At 37.0% G+C, this 24,149-nt stretch overlaps 1 protein-coding gene across 2 annotated transcripts in view; it reads right to left on the reverse strand.

Moving 5' to 3' along the window:
• Positions 1-23,079, reverse strand: part of LOC134748059 (tubulin-specific chaperone cofactor E-like protein) — a 37,282-nt gene extending 14,203 nt beyond the window's left edge. The window contains exons 1-4 of one of the 2 annotated variants that reach the window (XM_063682792.1): positions 22,689-23,079; positions 8,011-8,264; positions 7,147-7,652; positions 6,305-6,404 (exon numbers count right to left, since the gene is read on the reverse strand). In XM_063682792.1, coding sequence (XP_063538862.1) covers positions 6,305-6,404; positions 7,147-7,652; positions 8,011-8,256 — 852 coding nt within the window. In that variant the 5' untranslated portion in view covers positions 8,257-8,264; positions 22,689-23,079. The remainder of the gene's footprint in view (positions 1-6,304; positions 6,405-7,146; positions 7,653-8,010; positions 8,265-22,688) is intronic. The other variant, XM_063682793.1, reaches the window with a different exon arrangement.
• Positions 23,080-24,149: the final 1,070 nt, after the last annotated feature.

Here is a 24,149-nt window from a genome sequence, read left to right on the forward strand (position 1 = left end):
TATTTGTGTGCAGTTTGCGTTTTAATGTGAGTAATGTGAATGTGACATTAGAGTGGTCGTTCTTTGACATGTTTTTCTGAGTCAACGTTCAATATTTATATAAGTAATATAGACAACCATTTTATGAATCTATTACTCTAAAGTGACTTCAGAGCGGATCCGATTTTAGGGACCCATTCCATGAAACCTTGTATCTTGCAATTTCTTTTTAACGCCTACTATCTTTTTAAACTCTAATTGGAAAGATCAAGACTAACGCTGAGTAGCTTATTTGATTCTGAAACTAGCTCGTGGATTTTGTAGCATTCACTACATTTTTTTAGGTTATTTAAGTCTTTATTTAGGTTCTTACTTGGGGAATAACCATATAGTCAACCATATTTACTAACGTAAATGAAAATAATCACAAACATAAAACATGAGATATAGTTTTCGTTAATTTTAATCATCATTCCAGCAGTTTCTTGCCTGTTATTTATGCTGGGGCCACACTAACGGCAAACGCCGGGAAACGCGTTAATTATCGCGTTAATTTAACGTTTTTCATACGGCCACACTGGGATTATCGCGATAATCAACGGCGTTTCCCGCCGTTTGTCCCGTTAGTGTGGCCCCGGCATTATAGTTGCTAAACTAGCTCACGATTTAATTTTTCTTTGCTCTATGAAATCTACAAAACGTAACTGCATACATACTTATATATAGTTGGTCAAGCAAATCTTATCAGTAAATGGAAACAAAAAAAACTACACTCATCCCCCTTCTTCTGGGCGCCAGCACCAGTGCAAGACAAAGACAGTATGACTATCTCCGTCTACGCCCGAAATGAGACAGTCCCTTGACAAACTATAGTCTCTCATTATACTAAACTGTTTAAACTGTTAACAAATCCGCCATTACCTAACGCAGATCTGTTGAATTTACAAATGACCATTGCGGTCGCTTTAATCACAAGATTGTCTCTAGCAATATAATTGTGAAAGAAAGAAATCGTAGTTTGTCTATGGTCGGAAGAGTTTGAGAGGAATGGAAGGTCAGCGATAAAAATGGCGCTAAAGCTGACTGATGGAGCGGTCGTGGATACTTGGATAGACTAACCTCGATTATTATTTTTCCCCTCACTAGCTCGGAAAGCTGTCTTTTATCCTTTAATACAAGCGGGGAAAAACGCATTTTATCCACTAGTGGAGAAAGTAATTTTACCTTGGATAGAGCGTGTTTAAGTAGCTTTTGACAGATAACAAAACGTAAAACGCTCATAATAATGGTTCGTTCGATTTTAATTATCATGAATAAATGGTTTGAGAATTTAATAAAAAATACCAAATTTAGATTTATTTAATGATTTTAAGTCATAAACCTTGAATTACATAAGAAACTTGTTTTTTTAATGATGTTGAATGTAATTCTGAACGCACAAGTTGAGTCGAACATACAATACACAACTTCCAGAGTTTTCTGTTATAATATCGTATTTTCGTAAAAAAATTAGTGATTCCAGTGATGAAGATGATCTAACGCCTGTGGATGTTGCACTTTTCTCGCTATAGTGAGGGGAAAAGTTTTGTGTTACACACGGGTGCAAATATATTTTACTTCTCGTGTGTTGAAACACTCGTTACGCTCAGGATTCTATTTTAGAACCACTCGCTTCGCTCGTGGTTCAACTATAGAATCCTTTCGCTTGCTCGTGTTTCAATTCCACACTCGCGGTTAAAATACAACTTTGCACCCTTGTATAACAAATAACTATTTGGCGTGTGCATGAGCAATGGTTCTTTTTCCTGGCGGTTTCTTTGCTGTTTCTTGTACGTAGGAACCATACCTTTGTATAAAAACATTATATTCAATCGTGAAAAAAACGACGATTTTTTATGGGGCATATATTTAGACTAAGTTTAGAACTTCGAAAATCGAAGTTTTGTCAATTACATTTGCCTCTGTCGCATATTCGAGCGATATAGCCTCATTAACCGGCTTTCCATCCGGGAAATCGTCCCCTTGATAAGTGAAATAGCGATGACAGTTTACAACGGGGCTGAAATTGCGGGAAGTTGCTAAGGCACAGTATAAAACAATCGCCCAGTCATTGTTAAACAAAATATTTAATATTCAAACTTACAATTTCCGTAATTACCTACTCACTAAAACAGGACTCAGGACAGGGGACAGGACAAATCAGTGTCTACCAATGTGGAGTCGACTTTACCTGTATCTATAACATAACACGCGCGTTTATTAAAAAAATACATAAAAGATAATTTAACAAATAAATATTAGGGGACATCTTACACAGATCAACCTAGCCTCAAACTAAGCAAAGCTTGTACTATGGGTGTTAAGCGACGATATACATACTTATATAGATAAATACATACGTATATACATACGTATATACATAGAAAACACCCATGACTCAGGAACAAATATCTGTGCTCATCACACAAATCAATGCTCTTACCGGGATTCGAACCCAGGGCCATCGGCTTCACAGGCAGGGTCACAATCCACCAGGCCAGGCCGGTCGACAAAGACACAACACATTGCACATTTATTCTGCTTGTTTTGTTATGGATTATATTTTACCTTTTTAAAGGTAAAGAAACTACTAATTATTTTTCTACGATGACAATTTTAAAGTACACATAGGTACTTACCAATAAATAATAGGTAGCAGCAAATTGCGCGTTACACATGAAACAAAGAGCTCGTTTCATAACTTTACGTCAATAGCTGTGACATCATTTATACTACGATGCAATTCAACGTAAAACCATACAAAGCTAGGGTTACCAGACGTTACGATTGTCCAACACATCAGCAAGTATGGAATATGGTTGGATGTATTTGGAAAATGCTACTGGGATGGGATACAATAATGACTTTAAAACCTTGTTTAAAAAAATAGACGTAGCTTTAGTAATTGGACCACTAATATTAAACTTGAGTAATAGGTAACTTATGAAATAAAACTATGAAAACGGATTATATCGCGTATATTGAATTTATAATACATACATCCGGGGTCGGGATGTATTATAAATTCAATATACGCGATATAATCCGTTTTCATAGTTTTATTTCATGAGTAACTATCGCGGTAACCGAAGACAATATTAATAGGTAACTTACCAAATCAGATGATAATGATACTATAGTTGGTCAAGCAAATCTTGTCAGTAGAAAAAGGCGCGAAATTCCAATTTTCTATGGGAGGATGACCCTTCGCTCGTACTTTTTTTTTAATTTGCCGCCTTTTTCTACTGACAAGATTTGCTTGACCAACTATACTTAAGTACATTTTTAATCTCAATAATACACTCGTATAATATCGCGAGAGGGACACACTAAAATTAGATTGGAATCTGAATACCGCGCGACACTAGCGTCGTTTGCTCAGGTATTGTTCAGTAATTAAGAATTTGATTAGAACTTTACAAAATATACGAGTGGCAACCCTTTACAGCGGAACACTTTGTTAAGCCTATACTTTCACATTCTTCGTCGCGTGACGGTCACAAAGCGACCGCTAAATGCTAGAAAAAGTGTCTTTACCCATGTTCAAACAAGGTTCTAATTAGCTTAGCAATCCGTTGGATATAAGTGTAGTAATGAATTGAATTTATGTTTATATACTACCGGTTATATTCCGTGGTTTGATTGATTGGCCTTGACACAGACAAGCGCGGAAATTGAGCGTAGACAATTAAACAAAAACAGTAAATTCTGGATGAGTTAACTGGGTTTTATTAGATTGTTAGCTAGATTATGGATTTGTTATGGATAATGACAAGAACATAATAATGTGCTGCTGTACAAATGGAAACAAACTACTATAAGCAACTTCTTTATTAAAAAATATTGTCAATACTATAATCAATATCATAAAATTACTGTCCGTTGACAACTGACTTTCTTCCACTGATATTTGTATAGATTCGATTAAATTATTGTGACTTAAGTTGCGTTGCGTTAATAATAATTTATGCAGTAAAATATTTTTAATTTATTTCTGTTAGTTAAACATAAGCAATAGGTAGATACAATGCAAAGCAATAGAGTTGATTTAAAAATAGGTATAGACTAATATAATAATAACAATGACAGCTACATACACTCGTTTTCAGTTGCGCAGTTGACTCTACATTAAAAATATTTTTTATTTATTTCTATAAGTCAAACAGACGCAATAGTCATACTTGTTATGAACAAAATGCTGCACTTCATGATAAAAGCAAGCCGCTTTGCACAGTGATAGTAGGGACCAAACTAAGCGATTTGACCCGCAGCAGCGGCAGTTTCACCCCTTAGGAACAGAGATGGCGCCACTTATTTAAAAAATATTTCAAAAAATTCTACAAACTAAACCAATGAACCGATTTAAATATTTAATATCTCAAATGAAAGCTCATTATATACATTACATTTAAAAAAATATATAAAAAATATATACTGAATACTTTTGACAAAAAACGGCATCTTAAGTTTTTTTTTTCTCGATGGATAGTTTTTACTTGATTTCTCAAAAAAAATGTATGGAACATGAATAGTTTAATGCATGTATATATTACTAAATAAATAACAAGTATTATAAAAAAATGGCCATAACAAGTATGACTACAATACAACTTTGTAGATGCGCACATCGACTTTTATATCATCCACATATCCACAGCCACACAGTTAACATACAATCCATAAACCTTAATACAAAGACAAGGCACAAATGGGATAGCTCCGTGTATCCCATTTGTGCCCAAAATTCTCCTGAGGCCGCGATTTACATCATAATCTCTTGGCAGTCCCAACCACATGCACTGTAGCGCACAGAAACTCTCCCGCTTCTGTCACGGGCACCAGAAAGTGATATTTTTGCAACTTCCTGGGCAAACATATGTCGGACATGTCTGTGACTGTTGTTTGTCATTTCTTGTATATACTTTTTCTTTTATCATTAATTAGTTTTTGTAACGTTGTACAAACTGTGTATGTAACAATAAATAAGGCAAACCAATGGTCAGTAAAGAGTGTTGCATTTATACATGTGCACGTACTTATTGGTCAACTTATGCGTCGCAACGTGTTTACATGTGGTTTTCTCGGTAATTATTCGATTATATTTATTACCTATTTCGTAATGGCTGTTATTGGAATTGTAGTGAAACGGAATATGCTAGACGTATTTATTTACTGCGGGTTCAATAATATTTACCTAGACTGGCTAGGCTCGTAATCGTAAAGCTCTTATTTCATCGATAAAAACCTATAGTTGTCATTGTGTTTGTTGTTAGTACACTGTTTTCAAATTCAATGGATATATATAACATTTAAATCGTCACGTAGCAATGCAAATCGATCTATAAAACACAGACTGTAAATATTATACCCCGATCGATTGAAGAAATGATTGATTGAGTTTTGATCACAAATTGAAGGAGTATTAAATTGATCATCTATAGCGTATGCGTCAGATAAAGCTAATGTGTCGAAATTACGCGTGCCGGGGCCGTAATATTCCCACTAGATGCGTAAACGCACATACGTCTAATTCTTAAGAACCAATATAACATGACATATTGATTTGTAAAAACTATTGGTCCGACTGGGCTCGTGTTATAGTAGCCGTAATACCAACTGGCGACTGAGGTTTTAAAGCTATCTCCTTTACACTTGCTAAGATCAGGCAAGAGCGAAAAAGATGGCATTAGGATCTAGGTATTGCTGCCACTATAGCTATTGGAGCTACACCACAACCCGGGAGTCGAGAATTGCGCAACTCAAGTGGGCCACGACTAAATCCGGAAGACCTTCACCTGCATTGTACCGAACTGTCGATAACTCCCGAGGGACGCACGCGTAAATTACGACACCTCGAGGCGCTAATAAAATATGCTGATGCGGGCTATCGCGGATTTTGATGGGTTAGGTACACTCTGATGTAGGTAATGCAAATTAGAGTAAACTTTTAAACTGGGATTGATTAACTTCTCAAATAGGGAACTTGCATAAAGAAAAAATATATGTGCAAAATTATGTATAAGAAGTCTATTCACTATCCATCCATCACATTACATTATTTTTACAAAGTTCGTATTATCGATGTTTTTGCATCCATGCTGTAGGTACCCCCAATTAAAATAACCTAGATCGGCGTTATTCCTTTAAAACTTATTTGTATTAACGTTTCTTATAGTCAAAACATACAATACATTAATTCTGATGACAAGACGAATCGATTAAAGATAATAAAATTGCCACTCCCGCTTGTCAAAATTTTCTAATTTAGTATGTCAAACGCACTTACCTGTACTCGCAAACTTTTCAACGAGGGAAACTGCGCGAGCCTGTCCACTTCATCCCACGTCCTGAGGCCCGTGTTGTTCAGGTTCAAGAACCGGAGCCGTCTGTAAACAAATTACTGTTTAATAATTTTTTTATGAGCTAACAGTTGGCGCACAGCGATTGATTAACAGTTTGACAAAATATGACTGTAAGTCCTGGCTATTTTTATTAGCGAACCAAATCTTTACGAACGTAATAATCTAATGTTTGATTGAACTTAAATCTAAGGTAAGATATTACAAAATACCTTTCGGACCTCCGTTGATTAATTAACTATTCTTATGGGGGAACTTGCATACAAATATTTACATATTTAAAATACCTACTTATTAAGACTTGCAAATCACATAATGCTATACCTACACATCCCCAAAGGATTGTTCCCCGTTGTTCAGATTAAAAACCGCAGGCGTATGGACACGCCACATTAAACTGTTTTAAAGGTCATCTTTTACGAGCCCGCTAATTATGGCGCTAGGTTCATTAGGTCAATGTTAAGACAGTCAGGGTTAAGCTGATAACAATATAAGTAAATATTAGGGGACAAGATTATATAATAGATTTGCTTAGCCCGAAAGTAAGCAAGTTTAATCTATTTACGTAAAAGGACCAGATACATATAATATTATATACCAGAAACCAGATATATATAATATTATGAATTTTTCAATATGTTTTATGGGTTTCAGTTCGTGCAGCGTAATTTGGTATATGAATATTATGAATCCTAACATACCCTGGCCTGATTGCTTTAGAATTCAATAGAGAAAGCGCTATTATAAGAAGACAAAATACTATACTTACGGGAAGGCATCATGACTCTTTCTATTTCCATTGCCGTCGCCGCATTTCGCACAAGGATCCGGCTCCAACGTATTAACAGGACAGTCATTGACCAACAGCGTTTCCAAATTCGGGAAAGCGTATCCCAATTTCGAAATTTCCCGCCAGCTGTTAATAGGGTTTCCGGAAAAGTGGAGTTTCTTCAAGCCCTCGTGCACGGGTTCGAAGGAGTCTGGCGCTTTGAGGCGTGAGCAGGCATCGCATCTGTCCTTCTCGTCAACGTCCTTGCCGCTTAGATCCACGTAAGAGTACTCGTTGAGGCTCAAGTGCAGTTCTTCGAGAGCTGGCAGAGCCTTGAGGAGTGCGTACACGTTGGACCAGCCGACGTATGTGGAGTTCAGGACGAGGTTGCTGAGGCTGTCCCAGCGAGGGTTGAGAGCTTGCGCGGCCTGGATTTGTGCCGAGAGACGGTTGAAGCTCAGGTTTAGGAAGCGCACGCGCGGTGTCTGCTCTAATATTGCGAAGACCTGGGGACAATGCGATAAGCTAAGCTAAAGTGCATTTATCGGATATTCACCTTTATACCGCTTCTCTTATCTACATGTTTACTGCAAAACACAAGAATAACTAGATACGTAATGTTGTGACACTTGTGACTAGGTTTTCTACATATAATTAATTAAATGGACTGGGAGGTTTTTGCAAATGAACGATTTAAAATAAATGTCAGTCGGGACTTGACAGGGCGAATAAGATTTAAAAATTCTACAAAATGTTTTGCAAATACACCCTAACCGAAGGTATACGCCTCTTTATTTTCTGCGTTAACATCGCCTTTCGCGTCATATATACGCTCAATCCCACTTGGAATTAATTCTGACATACCTCCGACCATTCCGTAAGCTTATTATTAGCTATATCCAGCTCAACGACATCAGCGAACTTGTCAGCCAGCACGCAGGCGTCGCCCGCGCAGTCGATGTCGCAGTCATTCAGCACCAGCAGCGTCGGCACGCTGAGCCGCGGTGACCGCTTCGGAACGAAGATGGCGACCGGCAGGTTGTCTATGCACGGGTTCACTTCGCCTTTGGCGCCGTATTTGCGCTCAAGAGCTTCTAGTAACGAGGGCATTTTGGTACCTGTGGCAGATACGGGAAGATTAATAGGTACGTCGAATTTAAACGTCGCATTATGGATTTTTCTGATTCCGGGAAGACAACCAACGAGACGTGACAACTGGGACGGTAGATACCCGGTTATTCCCTTCCCGTTATTCTGGTTATTAATCACCTGCAATAATTTACGGGTTGATCATATTGGTCATACTGAGCAACTTTTACTATGCGATCAACCCCGAAGTCTCGACTAAATAAACACCCTGCATCCAAAAATATCGTGATATACCATACCCCAAGATCATGAGGGCACGCGAACCAAAACTTTTAAAGACTAAGTAGGTATTTGAAATAAAATAATAAAATAAATATTTGGGGACATGAAGCTCATTGACAGTGTATAGGTTATAACACTAACAAGCGTTCTTGACGCTAATGGAAAGGACACACCGACTCGTGAAGCCTTCAAAGGTTTATAGCGTTTAAAGGGTAAAAAAATTGATGTACTAAAATAAAAGGGGTAAAATTAGGGGACATACAAACTTTGCATAGGGAAAAATACGGCAAAACTTCAGCACGTAACAAAGAAATACAACCATTACGCGAAATTCTGGAGAGGGTTGGATAGTTTTAGGGTTGCTAATAGAAGGAAAAACCTGAAATCTATTTAATTTAACTTTCTTAGGGCCTGTTTCACAATGTCCAAGTATAGTTAATTAACAAATAAATTAACTGCCAGATAAAATTACATTCAGTTGTAAAGGTATTAAATAAGCTTATTTGAAGATTGTGAAACGCCAAAGATGACTTTATTCGTCAGATAAGTGGCATGTAGCTTATTCAGGACTTTACTTGGACATTGTGAAACAGGCCCTTATTGAATTAGCCTTCATTTATATGAAACTCTTCAGACATCATTCATCTTTTTCTAGCTAAAATATTATTTAAATAGCGAAAGTGTATATTAAGTAGATATTCTAATTATGTATATTTATTATTAATTATGTATAGTCTGCACGGGACTAAAACATAAATTCATCCCATTCATTCATTTCGTAATACCTACGTGTGTACTGTACTCGTAACAGTACACACGTAGGTGTTACGAAATAAAATAAGATCACATCGTATTTTCTGAAGTGCACTGAGTCATTTGGCAACAGAGCAAAATAATTCGTGTCGCGGGTTTTCAGTACAGTGCATGTAGTGTAAGATAAACTCACATATACATGATAATGATAAGGTAAGGTGCAAGTAAATATGACCTGCAGTAATGGGTAGAACTTAGAAGCCATACAAAACAGGTTTATAAATTTTCTTCACAATCCTTATTCTCTTGACAAGAGTCGAATGAAAATAATTTTTCATCACACCAATGGTAAAGGCTCTCTTGATTGTTCAAGAACTGATAAGAAAGTTACATTTTATCCACATGTGGGGCAAAGTAATCAGATGGAATTTTTGAGTTGTTTCCTTATGTTAGCTGGTAGAATTGGCTTTTAAATGATGATTTTGAATAAAAATTTTTAATGGATTTGATTTGATTTTGTTTGATATCTTAAAATTAATATCTTCTTTGGGTTGGTGTGGTGAAAAATTTTGTGTTTCACTCGGGGGCAAATTTTGTTTAACCCTCGAGATTTGAAACCCTCGCAACGCTCAAGAGCCAGTTATCGAACCACTCGCTGTGCTCGTGGTTCAATTTTGGGATTTTTCGCTTGCTCGGGTGTCATATCAATACTAGCTCGAGCGGTTAAACAACAACTTTGCCCCCTTGTAAAACAAATAACTATTGTGCGCTTCTCGTAAATCCTTGCCCTGTTCTTGCGTGAATTTGAATTTTCTGTTATAGTAGTGAGTCGTGACACTCGTGACAAACAAATATCGTGATAAACAAAAGAGCCTTAGCATGATGCTTAAAGTACATGGCCCTAATCGTATAAGGTTTGAGACGTTCAACTCCATCATCCGATATTCTCAATTTCGTCAAACGAAAGGTACGCTAATAGGCTTTCTAGCGAATATATTTGGATCAGATAAATATCGGCAATCAGACATAATGTTCGCTATATCTTATATGAAGACACCAGCATCTCAACGTTGTTACTGAGGTACTTATCTTATGTTATATTGATTCAAAGAGCGCAATAAACCGGAATTGCTTTCAAAAGGGCAAAGATGTCAAACGACGCATGTCGGGGATCAAAGGGGTCGTATTGCAGATTGCGTGCTTGATCTACAGCTGTTCTGTATTACGCACAAAAGGGAGATTACAACAGATATATCTTAATGATATAAAGTTAAACAAGGAAGACTTGTAGATACACTAGATACCCAGTTTAGTGAGCCTAGCCAGTGGTTTGGCTTTTGGCCAGTAAGTGTTTAAGCTTTTTCTTATGTATTAGAATCTACTCATCTTTATGTTTAGATCAAACCTGTAACAACAAAATTTCATTTTTTTGTTCATATCGAATATTTATAGAAGGCTTCGTATTACGGGACTTGGCCTGACATCTAGCGGCAGATCGGCGTACTCGCGCAACGCGCCATCGACCCTTTAGGTACGAGTTGATAGTTTAAAAAGGTATTAATCCCGGGGCTTCCTGTTTTTTTTTATATATTGGTAGATCGCACTTAAATCTAGTTGTTCGTTTAATACGTTGTATTAGTTTAATTTTAAGCCAAGGAGAAGGAAATCCAAAAAGTAATAGTTTTGGCTGTCAAGTTATGTAGTGTTCGCTTAACTTAAAACAGCTTATATGGAATATTTGAAATAAATCCAAGAGTCGTTCATAGTTCATAGAACATGGTAGCCAAACTGATTCTAACACGAATAAACATCTCTATTTTAAATATCTTTATTAATATAGGAGACTATATCTTGTAAACAAACATCACGTTTCACTAGGAAAATAAACCAAGATAACTGCTGTCACAAAATATGTATATAATGGAATATTTGCATCGACCGGCGACGACCTATATTTCGACGTTGTAAATTCAATAGGTTAAGTCAAAGTCTCAACCGGGAGAGATTTCCATGGGTTCTGTACTTCTGTAGAATTTATACTATTGTGAATAGGATTAAAAACTGCCATTGTTAATTGTATTTTGCAAAAGAAATAAACAAAATTCAGAATTTTACATACTTGCCTATCGCTAATCAATCAGATTAATGTTTTATTCGTGATAAACTTAAAACTAAAATTACATGCAAAAGTATAACTAAAGCTATAGGAATTTATAAAATAGGTAGGAGTTGAAGTTTACCACGAAATAGTCTCGCCTCAGCATAATGCTGACCCGAAGGTCAGCGCTGATCAGATACCAATATTGATTTAAAAAATAACTGAGACATGTCAAAAGGTTTAGTATAAACGTATCATTAACATCAAAAATGGCGCCATTGGCCGTCATTTTTTACTCTTAATATAAGTCTTATATAATCGGATTTAAACTTACAATTTCAAACGGACAGACAAAAAGAGCAATCTAATGATCACTTTATGCAGTTTATTGGAGCGTCTCCAAAAATGTGCGTTACCTCATTCTTACCTTGGGACCAATTATATTATGATTCATACACCTATTTTCTACCTACTAATAAACCACGGTGTAGCGCTGTACATATTAAGAAAAGAAAGAAGGAACTAAGCTATTTTACATAAGTAGGTCCACAAATGGAATGGTAGAGGTAGGCCACTTATTGATTCAGGAACGTATGACGAATACAGGTGACCTATACAGGTGACAACAAATACTCGGACACTGATCAAAATAAATAATTCCACACTAAAAGAAACACCCACTAAAATGATGGACCATCGAAAATACACAGAACAAAAATTTACTTTTCATTTAGTAAAAATTAAGTAAAAAATAAATTCCAAAAAGTACTTACGAGAAGCCCGGTTCACATTTGTCTATCGTGTCTTGTTGTGTTGTCTCGTGACGCTTATCGGGTTCATACATTTAATATGGTTGCGTTCACATTTGTCCGATGCACGCTGCGTCAGACAAATGTGCACGCAACCATATTAAATGTATGAACCCGATATGCGTCACGACACGTCAGACAAATGTGAACCGGGCTTTAGTAGTTCAAACATACGTACAACAACCTTCCAACGTCCTTTGTAGTTGCAAGCTTTCGTCAGGTTATCATAGCCAAATCGATATGTATCGATAAAACCAGCTACTTATTAATCGATCGAAAACTATTGCCCAGCCAAGCGGATGCGTGTCGAAACGACACCAAGTGTCAGAAGTAGCAATGTAACATACTCGTGTACGTCAAAGATATGTACACACTTTTTACCCTTTTGCAAAAGTGCACACATTTATTTGCTGTCAACTGTATTACCAACTGCATAGACAACTGTAATTATTTGTCGACCTTATGTCAATACGATAAAGGTAACTATGGATAGTAAACTGAGTTCCAGTCGTACATATCATTTGCAATAATTACTATTGCAAGAATATTTCGAAACACATTTTTTATACAGTTTCTTTTCGTTGCCAGTCAGAAAGTTGCAATGACGGTAACTCTGCATTAAAAAAAGTAAAGCTAATCTTTTCGTAGGCCTCTAGGTTCTTGTTTCTATACTTATAGCCTAAGTATATACATAGAAATAAGAAACAAGAACCTAAAGGCCTATAATATTTACATATTGTTTAGTAATATAATATAAAATACCATTTTCAAAATTAGAAAGTCTAAGATACATCACTCGGATAAATGGAAATAAAATAATATGAAATTAATCTGGCTACCAGCTTAAATCCTGATTATGACGATGTATCAACAGCAACACCATTTACATCAGAGGATCTAGATTTACAGCAGGATTGCTAGAGATATACGTACATATTATGTGTCCCACAAATGTGGCAGATGGGTGTGCGCAGACAAAAATGTATGTATGGCGAGTATTAGGTAGGCATAGAGGTGTGACTGCCGGAGATCTGTCTGCTGTTCAGCCCATAAAATGCTAGAAAAATCTGATGGAAATCCGTAGCTGCAATGAGAGCTCAAAAAAAAATTGCATCGCATGTCCTCGCTTGAAGTAAGTGCATTGACAAATCATTTCTATCATGAGATTGAACTAAATGACTGTCTAACTAAGGAATCTCAAACAGACAATCATTTCGATCGAATCGACTGCTATTACTCGCCTGACAGTCGACATTGGATTTGATTTGACAGAGTAACAGGCAGAGCTCAATAATAAAGGGGGCTTTAGAAGGGGTGTTTCTCAACTATCGGGAGAAGGTCATATCGTGATGGGCATCCATGACGGTGGCTTATGAATGTTAAGATTTTAATGCTGTTCAATTTAGTGTGCTTTCAGCTGATGACGTAATTAATATTTATTACTTCAGGTTTCCCAAAACCACCAGATACTACCTGGACGCTCAAACTGCCGGAAAGATCGTCTTAATATCTAACGTACCCGAATTCCGAATGATGTCATCTAAGAGCTACCATTTTTTTTATACGAAGCTTAAATTAAAGTTAAACTCAAAAGCTCTATACCCGCTTGCATTTATTTTTTCTGTACCCTAGACAACAATAATGACTAACAAATAATTAGTAATTTGGGCACTAATTAATGCTTATATCGGCATCGGCAAGTGCAATAAGTAACCACTGTTTGATTGTTGATTGTAATCAGTGTTATTAAGTGCACGCATTGCAAACCTTGGTGTCGTGAAAATATAACATTTATCTATTATCTACACGTGACTTGGGCTGACCTTTATTATGTCCTATCAATAGGTCAGGGTTGACGTTCAATATTTAAATTAAGAAGTTTCCAAGTCATACCGTTAAGCATATCGTATTCATAATTATATGACTGTACCGGCGCCATTAGAAGATGATTTAGATGATTTATGAATTATGAGCGACGACTTTACAAACAGTAGCTGAGAAAGGTAAAATGGAAAGGGAATAACTCAAACAACCTGACTTGCTAAACATTTGAAGGCATGTTTACAAAAACAACATAACTAACATTTTTTTGCGGATTTGAGTTTTTGGTATCATAGCATTCGTCTAAGCAGGATCTACTCGTAGAGCAAAAGATAGTGTTCAAAAATGACCCCAATTGTCCAAAATCAGTCCCCAAAAATATACCTATACTAGTTAAGTAAGATAGATCTGTACCTCTCTGACAGAATACAAAACATAATTTCTATAGAAAATTGTTTTATTTTCTTACAAAAAGAACATAGCTAACAAAATTTTACAAAAACAGCATAAGTGACGAATTTATTTTTCAATTTTTTTCCAAAAATACTGGTCTTTGAAATGTGTAATCGTATATTTCGGAACTATTGGCCACTTACTAAAATCACGTATACAATGTTTATGTCCAATAACTAATATATAAGATGACATTTAGTTTTTTTCGTTTCCTGTAAATTCGTGTCTAGTGTAGTTATGTTGTTTTTTGTAAACATTTATAAGAATACATATAGTACCTAATTATTTGAATAGGTAGTTCGGAAACGTTCGAAAACCACAGCGGAAATGGAAGAATGGTCCACTTAAGAGGAAATGGCAGGACGACCTAGACGCATTAACAACCACTGGTAGCCTAGCCAAGATACCAATTGTTCGCTCTGTAGCACTAATATGTAAGAGTGATAGAGAGAGATTGGCATCTTGGCTAGGCCCTCTGGCCAGAAATTGCGTTCCTATCCTATCGGGAAGATTAAAGTCTAGCATTCTAAAATGATCTGAAGTCTGGCATTTTATACAGCAGAATACTAAAGAAGTAGTTGCACTTAACTGTTTGCTAATGAACACAGAAAGGAAATTATCATTAAAAAAAAACTAGAGCCAAATTCTTCATTGAAACACAGTGGAAACACATCTCCCGCGTTCTCCGCTAAGTCGCTAAGCGACTAAATAAGGAAATTGATTATTACGCCTCGGTTTCGATAAAGGCCAAGGTCATCGCACAATAGGATCCAATTACAAGTCTTTGTCAAAGTGGATTTTTTGGCGCACTTATCGAACGGATTGTCTATGAGTGGAAATTATGATGAGCTCTGACAAATAATGAGATAGATAATGATGGAAAAAGGAAGGTTGTCGTTAACGAAAACCAATGCAACGTTTGATAATGGCCGAACGCTTTAGCCTCGCCAGTATTATATAATCTGTGGCCTCGCTATGGAAGTGTGTGTTCAATCTGACTATCTGATGTTTGTTACTTCGTGGATTTGCGAACTCTCGTTACCCCTTTATAGAAGTTTCGGGGGGTTGCGACCCACAAGTCGAATACACTCTGGGTACGATGTTTATTACGGTGCCTTGCAGTGCACCAGCTCTGGGGCTGATAAGTACCTAAGAGACGCGTATGACGCACAAATTTGACCATCTTAAAAAACCGAATTGCTAAATGGGCATGCGGGGTGCAATAGCTTAAAATGTGACGTTTTCAACCAAAAGGTACCCCATGGTCGGTTGTCGATTAGGTTGATTTGTAATTGAAGCTATATGGAATTAGCGCCTTACTGACAAGCGACAATAAGTACCCTTTTGAAAATTTGAAAATGGCACAAATATTATCTGTCGCCTCTATGTCTTCTTTATTTTATGTCTTCTTAGGATTATGTGTGGTTTTCCTCAGCAATTACAGTTACGTAGTACTTATTTCACAGATTATTCAATTACAGAGCCCCGTCATTTTGTAAGTTACGGTTTACATTCATCATATCTGTATGTGTCATACAACATTCGAAGACCGTTCCAGATTTGAAATAGCGCGTATAATTTCATTGCACGATTTGCGGCTATTGACCAACGCCTGTACCTACATCTGTTGTGCAAATCTTCATCAACTGCGAAAAACATTCATAAAAACCTTCAATAAAAATGAATAAAAAAAATAAGAACAAAGGCTTCAATAAAAATGCTGTGGATGGTTGAAGAACGTCCCACTCGTGCGTCATATTGGAGCCGCTGTCATCGAACGAAAATCTCTTATTAAAACAAAGAAAAAAATCGAGTGGACAGTCCACTTCCAATCACAACAAACAGGAATAGTGTATATTAAGGGGCCCACTGACTATCAGTCCGCCGGACGATATCGGCCTTCGGCCTGTCAGTTGTTCGGAACTGTCAGGCCTGTATCGTCCGGCGAACTGATAGTCAGTGGCCCCGTTTAAACCCCCGTTGTTTCTCAAAACAAAATCATTTTATAAGTTTAGAAAAATATTTCTTGAATTTACTTGTTTTTTTTTTAAACAGGGACCGTTTTACACTGTTAATTAATATTTAGATATAATTGCTAAAGGAAAAAAACCGGCCAAGTGCGAGTCGGACTCGCGCACCGAGGGTTCCGTACAATACATAATTTTAACAATGTACTTTTTATGTGCTTTTAAGGTAAATTGCGGTTTACGATTTATGACGTATTAAAAAAAACTACTTACTAGATCTCGTTCAAACCAATTTTCGGTAGAAGTTTGCATGGTAATGAACATCATATATTTTTTTTCGTTTTATCTTTCTCTTATTTTAGAAGTTACAGGGAGGGGGGGGGGGCGACACACATTTTACCACTTTGGAAGTATGTCGCGCAAACTATTCAGTTTAGAAAAAAATGATATTAGAAACCTCAATATCATTTTTGAAGACCTATCCATAGATACCCCACACGTATGGGTTTGATGAAAAAAATTTTTTTGCGTTTCAGTTCCAAGTATGGGGAACCCCCAAAATATATTGTTTTTTTCTATTTTTGTGTGAAAATCTTAATGCGGTTCACAGAATACATCTAGTTACCAAGTTTCAACAGTATAGTTCTTATAGTTTCAGAGAAAAGTGGCTGTGACATACGGACGGACAGACAGACAGACAGACATGACGAATCTATAAGGGTTCCGTTTTTTGCCATTTGGCTACGGAACCCTAAGCATACATTAATAATAGCTAACTAGTACTTGAATAACGCCGCAAGTTCTAATAAACGAACTAAAGATTAACAACCGTGAGGAGGCTGTTGAAAGCGAGAGCTCGCAAGGTCGAACACAAACTGTATTGAAGCGCTACCATTTTGTTGCTAAAGGAGCATAGTTACGGAAATTTTTGCCATCCTTAATGTGAAGGATGAAACTAATAGAGCATGAAAACTAAAAGCTAGATAACATGATATGAGCACTTTTTAGGGTTCCGTACACACAGGGTAAAAACGGGACCCTATTACACAGACTCCGCTGTCTGTCTGTCCGTCTGTCACCAGGTTGTATACGTACACGGTTTCAACTGAAATTTTCACAGAAGATGTATTTCTGTAGCCGCTATAATAACAAATACTAAAAACAGAATAAAATAAATATTTAAGTGGGGCTCCCATACAACAAACGTGATTTTTTTGCTGTTTTTTGCGTAATGGTACGGAACCCTGCATGAAGAGCAATTGCAAAGGGTCACGATCTTTAGACACGAGGGAACGATTAGAACAGCGTAATAATGGTTGCCAGAAAAATAATTTGGATGGCCAAAAACACTTGGCTGAGATGGGATGAAATTTTTTAAAAGCAAATATATTTCGCCGACAGGCAAAGCAGAGTTCTCATTGTACATTAACCCTTGTGTATCAACTGTGTTACACAAATAAACGTATGCTATTCTATTTTTAGTAATACGTCGTCCTAAACACAATATGATACGAGTAAGAAGGTTATACTCATAAACTTTCATAGAAAAAGCTTTTATTCCAGGGACGAGGTCGCAATTTTCTTCTAAAGTCCTTGTCCTGATATAAGCACTAAGCTTTGAGTGGTCTGAGCGAAATATAAACTATTCAGGTAAAGAGTTCTTGAATTTCTTTAAACCGTAGGAAAGCAACCAAAGGTATGGTTGTTTTGGCTAAATAGCCTAAATTCAGTTTTGAGACAATGAACAAACGGATGACCCATGCGGCTAGTGGTGACTCCATGAGTCCATGTATTGTCTGATACAGTAATTAATAAACCTCTAACTGTGTATGCTTTTATGCTTCAAGCGATAAATCTGCGAGACAATGGAATTAATAAAATTAACTGCTGCACGAGAAACCATTGTTACTAAAGCACTTTAAATCTCTATGTAGAGCTAATAAAGTTGCTGTATCATTGACACGGTCCCGTTTCACATAAAGGAAAGTATTTCATACCTACTTTATACGAGCAATATTTTAATTTAATTGAGCCAGTTAAGTAAGGTCCTTCAGAAAATTAATTTTATTTTTCACGTAAGAGTGAACTTTTATACTGCATTTGGAATGAAAGTCACGGTCAAGGAAAACCAATTCAGCTAAGTCTCAAGTATTCGAAAAACTAGTTTAAAACTGGGATGCACGTAATATCTCTACTCACGCCTTTGAGGTGCCGGACGCAAGCATATCGAGTCGTCACAAAGCACTAGACACTGACCACGCTAACTTTGCACAAACTTGGCAGTAAGAACGCATACATATCTCCATAAGCTTCAATAGCTTCATACTTGACTTGACGTAATAGCACTGGGCATGAAACTTCGCGTGGTTAGACTCTATGCCGCAATCTGGGATAAACAGAAGTGGCAAAAAAAAAAAGAAATACCTACATATATTTGTTACGGACTTATATTACAAATGGAACTATATTTTCGTGCCAAAAGTACTGGTTTCAAATTCGTATTGGAAGGATTAGATTAGACTGGCAAGACTGCTTGTACCGCACGTGCTGCGCTAAATTACATCTATTTTAGGACCAAAAACAAACGTTTCAGTCTGCAAAATCGATCTGCCTGGAGATTAGATTGCTAGAGCCTGAGGGTAAGATGGTAAATACCTCATTACCACAACAATTCTGAGCCTGAGCTTCAATGCTGCCACAATTTATTTAATTCACACGAAATCTAAGTTGTGCGTCTGGCTTATAGTTTAGTTGAGCGTAAGCTGCAGCGAGAGCATTTTTTTTGTTACCAATATGGGATCGAACTAGCTGGCCAAATAAGTTCGTTTTTCCTGTCAAAACCATCGGTTAGTAAAGTTATATCATACCTACTCGCAGAACATGTGTATCAACCAATAACACATTTTTTCAATGTCACTCTGGCTGTGACCGGCGGCGAACTGCGCTAAATTTTCTCGTTTGATAGCACCTCGTCGTCTCAAGGTCGCGGGTGCAAAGATCCTAACACAACTAAAACTACCAAACATGGTATGGTAGGTATTAGAAAAATATGAAGGATAAAAAGTATCAATGCTTTTAAAATAAATTCATTACTTACGAAGCGTTAAATATCCAAAAATCTTGTTTATAAACAGTAGAAGACATAGGTACCAGGAAAACATGAAACATTAACAGCAACAGTGCTTCGAAGATAAATGCATCGTGCAGTGGTAAATGATTTATTATAGGGTGGAGACACACCCCGTCTCGACGGTGAGGAATTGTTAGAGGGTACTGAACTGAAAGTCTAGCCTCATAAGCATTAAACAGTGGAGAATAGGTACTCGAATTAACTATCAAATGCAGAGTGGACATCACAAATATCACAATGAATTAGAATTTATGAATAGATTAAGTAGTTTTGAGACTTTGAGCGGTTTATGATGACAGTTTAATGGAAAATTGCTTAGTTAGCAAATGTTGACTGAACAGTTCAGGACTAAAACACTGACTTCAAACACTGACGTTCGAATTGGAATAGTTCTTCTGAATCTTAAATCCTGATTTTGACGTTAAAGAAAACATTCATTTTACAATCTGCCAACACCTGCATTGGTGGTCTACTGATAGCTTGTATACCTATTACAATATCTATTTGCACTATCCTAGGCTTTGTTGAAGGACAAAAAATTAAAGGGAATCCGCAAATAAGCCAGACGTAAGAACCCTTCTTATTTCAGAATCGCAAAGTCAGTATAATTACTATGTGCGGACCCACAATTGCATATACTTAGCGCCACTTGCACCAACCCACTATCCCGGGGTTAACCGGTTAAACCGTTAACCCTGTGTCAAATTGTACTAGTAACCATTTTAACTCCAGGTTAAACCGGTTAACCCCGGGTTAGTGGGATGGTGCAAGTGGCGCTTTGTGATTTTACCCACGATCACGTCCTGAACAATTCACACATTTCACAACTAAAAATTCATTAGCAAGATAGGCAATGCCAGCGATTATTGAGGTGTGACCGTGTCTGTGTCCTTGGTGGACATCCACGACACTCGCAAAAAACTGTTCGTGTTCGCAATACCTATCGCGAAATCGTAAAGATTACAGCGTAGTTTTTGGTGCGCAGTAGTTAAGTATAGTTTTGACTTGTCTAGTTTACGAAAACTTATTTAACACACAAGGTCGTGTTTAGTGGAATTTTTACGATCATTACTTTGGATTGCGCTTACATGTTTTTAATACACGCATTTAGATGACGGCGTACCTATTGTGATATGAACATTTTATACAGAGGGGAATGAAATGAGAGTTTGTATCCGTCTCTTTTTTAAACGGTTCCTAGATCCTGAAGTACTGTCAAACTCCTAGGATCGATGGTTGCACTTCGCATCCCTCACAATTGCATGTTTGGGAGGGTGGATCCTTTAGTCTGTTGAGTATGGTTCAGGAGTTTCCAAACTTTTTGATCTGAGCGCCACTCTGCAACTTGGTCAAATTTGAGCAAGCCATTAGCCAAAACTGTTTTTTTTTGGCTGGGGTAGGCCAGGTTTTTAACTCTCCCGCTTCCTTTCTGCGGATCGGATTAAAGGTGCTCGGCTCGCATATAGGACGCTGTTGGCGGGCCGTAGTTGGAAGTCCCCTCTTCTAAACTCTAGGCAGTTATGTGGTGGACGCCGCTTAAGCAGAGAAACCCTTTCCGAGAGCCCCCTAGCTATTCGTCCCTATTTTAAAGCATGTTATAATTCAGATAACAAAGTGCCCACTTCACATCCGACTCATCCAAATCCTAATATTAGGCGGGTATTAATGACCGGCGGGTCATGGAAATATCTACTAATATTTCTGGAGGGTAATTTCCATGCATATAGCTCACCCGGCTTAAGGCTACATGGAAATGCAGCTTTACATTACATAGGTATCCTGGACAGAGGGGAACTTTAAATAAATTATGTGGCTGGATAAATACTTTAATATAAAAAACTCATCTTCCTAGTTATTTTTAGATGAAGGTTTCAAAAGGCCAGGAGTCAGATCTAGGGAATCCGGTTGAGTAATTTTTTTATAAATTAGTAAGTAGATTTAGTTAGCGTAGTTTGGCAAAGGACTGTCTCATTTCAAACATCGACAGAGAGAATCATACTGTCTTTGTCTTAGGCAGCTCTAGCAGTCTAGCACCCAAAAGAAACGGATGAGTATAGTTTTCTTTGTTCTTACTTACTGACAAGTTGTGTTTGCCACACTATAGTTGTTAGTTTCGCACGTGGTTGCGTCGGCAAGGGCACACTATTTCTGAACGCAGTTTCGAATTGCGCGGGAACTCTACAAACGTTCAAATGTTTTCGCCTCCTTCTCGTCTATTTTTTTTGTTTATTTACGTCCAGCGCCGAAATAGCAGACGAAGGTTTCAAAACTAGGTCACGGTTAAAACAAAGCGAACTGTTGATAAGATGCGTTAGGCATGTCGTGTTCATTCTAATAGGTACCTAGCTTAATTATCAATTTATGATGTAATTATAGATATAATAATGTACCTAAGTATATCCGTTATGGCTATCGTTAACAATTCAATTAAATTAACCTGTGTAATTCTGTTTAATAGGTAGACACACTACCTAATTAAAAAGCATTGGCGAAATAATTAAGTACAAATGCGTCGAGACAAGGTCAATAAAATAATTTCAATATATTTTTTTAATATAAGTATACCCATTATCTATAAGTTTTGCCTACCTACCTACCTACCTTTATGTGTGATAGAGCTGTGATACCTATTATTGCAGGGTGACTGTACATACCTACCTAGTAGGTCTGGTACTAGACTAACTATACAATTTTAGCCACGCCACAGCCTACAATGTATTAGTAATGTTATATTGTGATTTACTTAAGTCGCGAAACGAAACCCATGCACCAAAGAACAGTTTTTTTTTCACCACTAAAAGTTGCGACATTTTGAAAATTATCTTTAGTGATGGGAAAACCTAGTTCATGCAAAGCAAACAAATGAACTAGGTAATACCAACGTTTCGCCCTTCACACATTGTTTATTTTTAATCGCGCGTTACGGCGTACCTAGTTACCTAGAACAAGGAAGTTGCCTTATAGTTTATAGGTACTGTAGCGTCACTTGACTGCCAGCCATAGCCGTAAAACTGGTTTTAACTGGCCATTACGATGCAGTAACGATAAAGAAAAAATAAAAAAACCTCACGTCAAGGATTTTAAAATGGGTCTTTTATAGGTTACTAGAGAAGTACTGTAACTAATTTATGAGTACTCACCTTATGAAGTGCAGCAGCAATTTAGATAAAATTCAGAATCAAATTTGTCAATCACGTTCTCATCAATTTGTTGAATAAAACAAAAATCTACATAGTTTGAGCTTGGTTCCTATGAAATCCTTTGGTGTAGGAACAACAAAAAAACACTGTTATGTAAACAAAGATGAACACTTCGTCAAAATTGTGCGGGTGTGGGTTACATGAGCACTGTAATTCTTATATGATTGTAGGGTGACAGCTGTTCACATTTTTTTATGCATCCAATAAGAATCCCATACGATCTTGGAAACGCACTGAAACAAAATGACAACAGTCAATGTTTACATCAATAGCAAGCGAGCGCGGCGCAGCCCGCACGCACACTAATCGAGCTCATGTCGTGTGTACGACGCCGAGGTATCGACTGGCTATAGTGGGGATGAAGGGGGTCAATGACGCTACCAGCTGAGCACTGCAGCAAGAGCGAGCAGGCACGATGTAAAAACACGTGTGTTATGAAACAGGACTACAACAAAATGAAGCACACAATGAAAAATTTTAAGAGGTTTACGTACGTGTAGATTTCCAACCCCAGATTTTCTCAGTGTTTGCCTAAAATTTATTATACTCTGCATTTGAAGTTTTTTCTCGTTTTCACATTTCTTGTTTTCAGTGCATTAATTTTCTGACGTCTGCTTCCAGTCAAAATAAATAAAAAAAATAAAAATTGAACAAAGAAGTATTGATTACCTACATAAGTAGGTTTAAGTAAGTACAAAAGTTAGGTTGTATTGTATAAAGGTATTTTCTTTGACGTGCCCCTCCCCTGCAAAAATCGGTACTGTTTTGTACAGAAAATTACAGACCAGGCGTCCCCATTTGGTTATATCCTCCAGGGGTAGGAGCATCATCATCGTCATTTTGGTATATTGTGGGTTCAAAATGTTAGTTAAATAACTATTTCATCATGTTATGTCAATTATGCACGTAGCCCATAGACCTAGCCTCAGAATAATGACTAAAGCAAAGAAGCCGGGCAAAAATAAAAGCTTGGTAAAAGATATCGTATTCACAACACGTTATTACTTTTTTTCTATGAGTGAGTGAGACAACAATCCGCAAGTTCTTTCGTTTTTTTCAGTATTGTCATAAGATGTACTGAGGGAAATGTCAAATGGTCCTATGTGGTTCTATAATATAATCCAGCCAAATAAAATATAAGTTCGTTATTTCACAGGTAAGTGTCAACTGTAACAACTTGACATAGTCGTATTATTTTAGTTGAAATATTTCGGGATGTTTCAGCGGTCATCTTGGTTTATTTTAATTATATTTTTGCTATTCCTGAAAGATTGTTGGAAAACGTGTTGAGTGTTTATTTGTAATGGTTTGAAGTTCCCTTTGTGATAATGTCTTGTGTGATCGAGGGCTGTAAATCGCATACAGGAAGAAAAGAAAATACGCACGAACCGATAACCTTTA

This window comes from Cydia strobilella, chromosome 15 (genome assembly GCF_947568885.1).
Source record: "Cydia strobilella chromosome 15, ilCydStro3.1, whole genome shotgun sequence".
Taxonomy (NCBI): domain Eukaryota; kingdom Metazoa; phylum Arthropoda; class Insecta; order Lepidoptera; family Tortricidae; genus Cydia; species Cydia strobilella.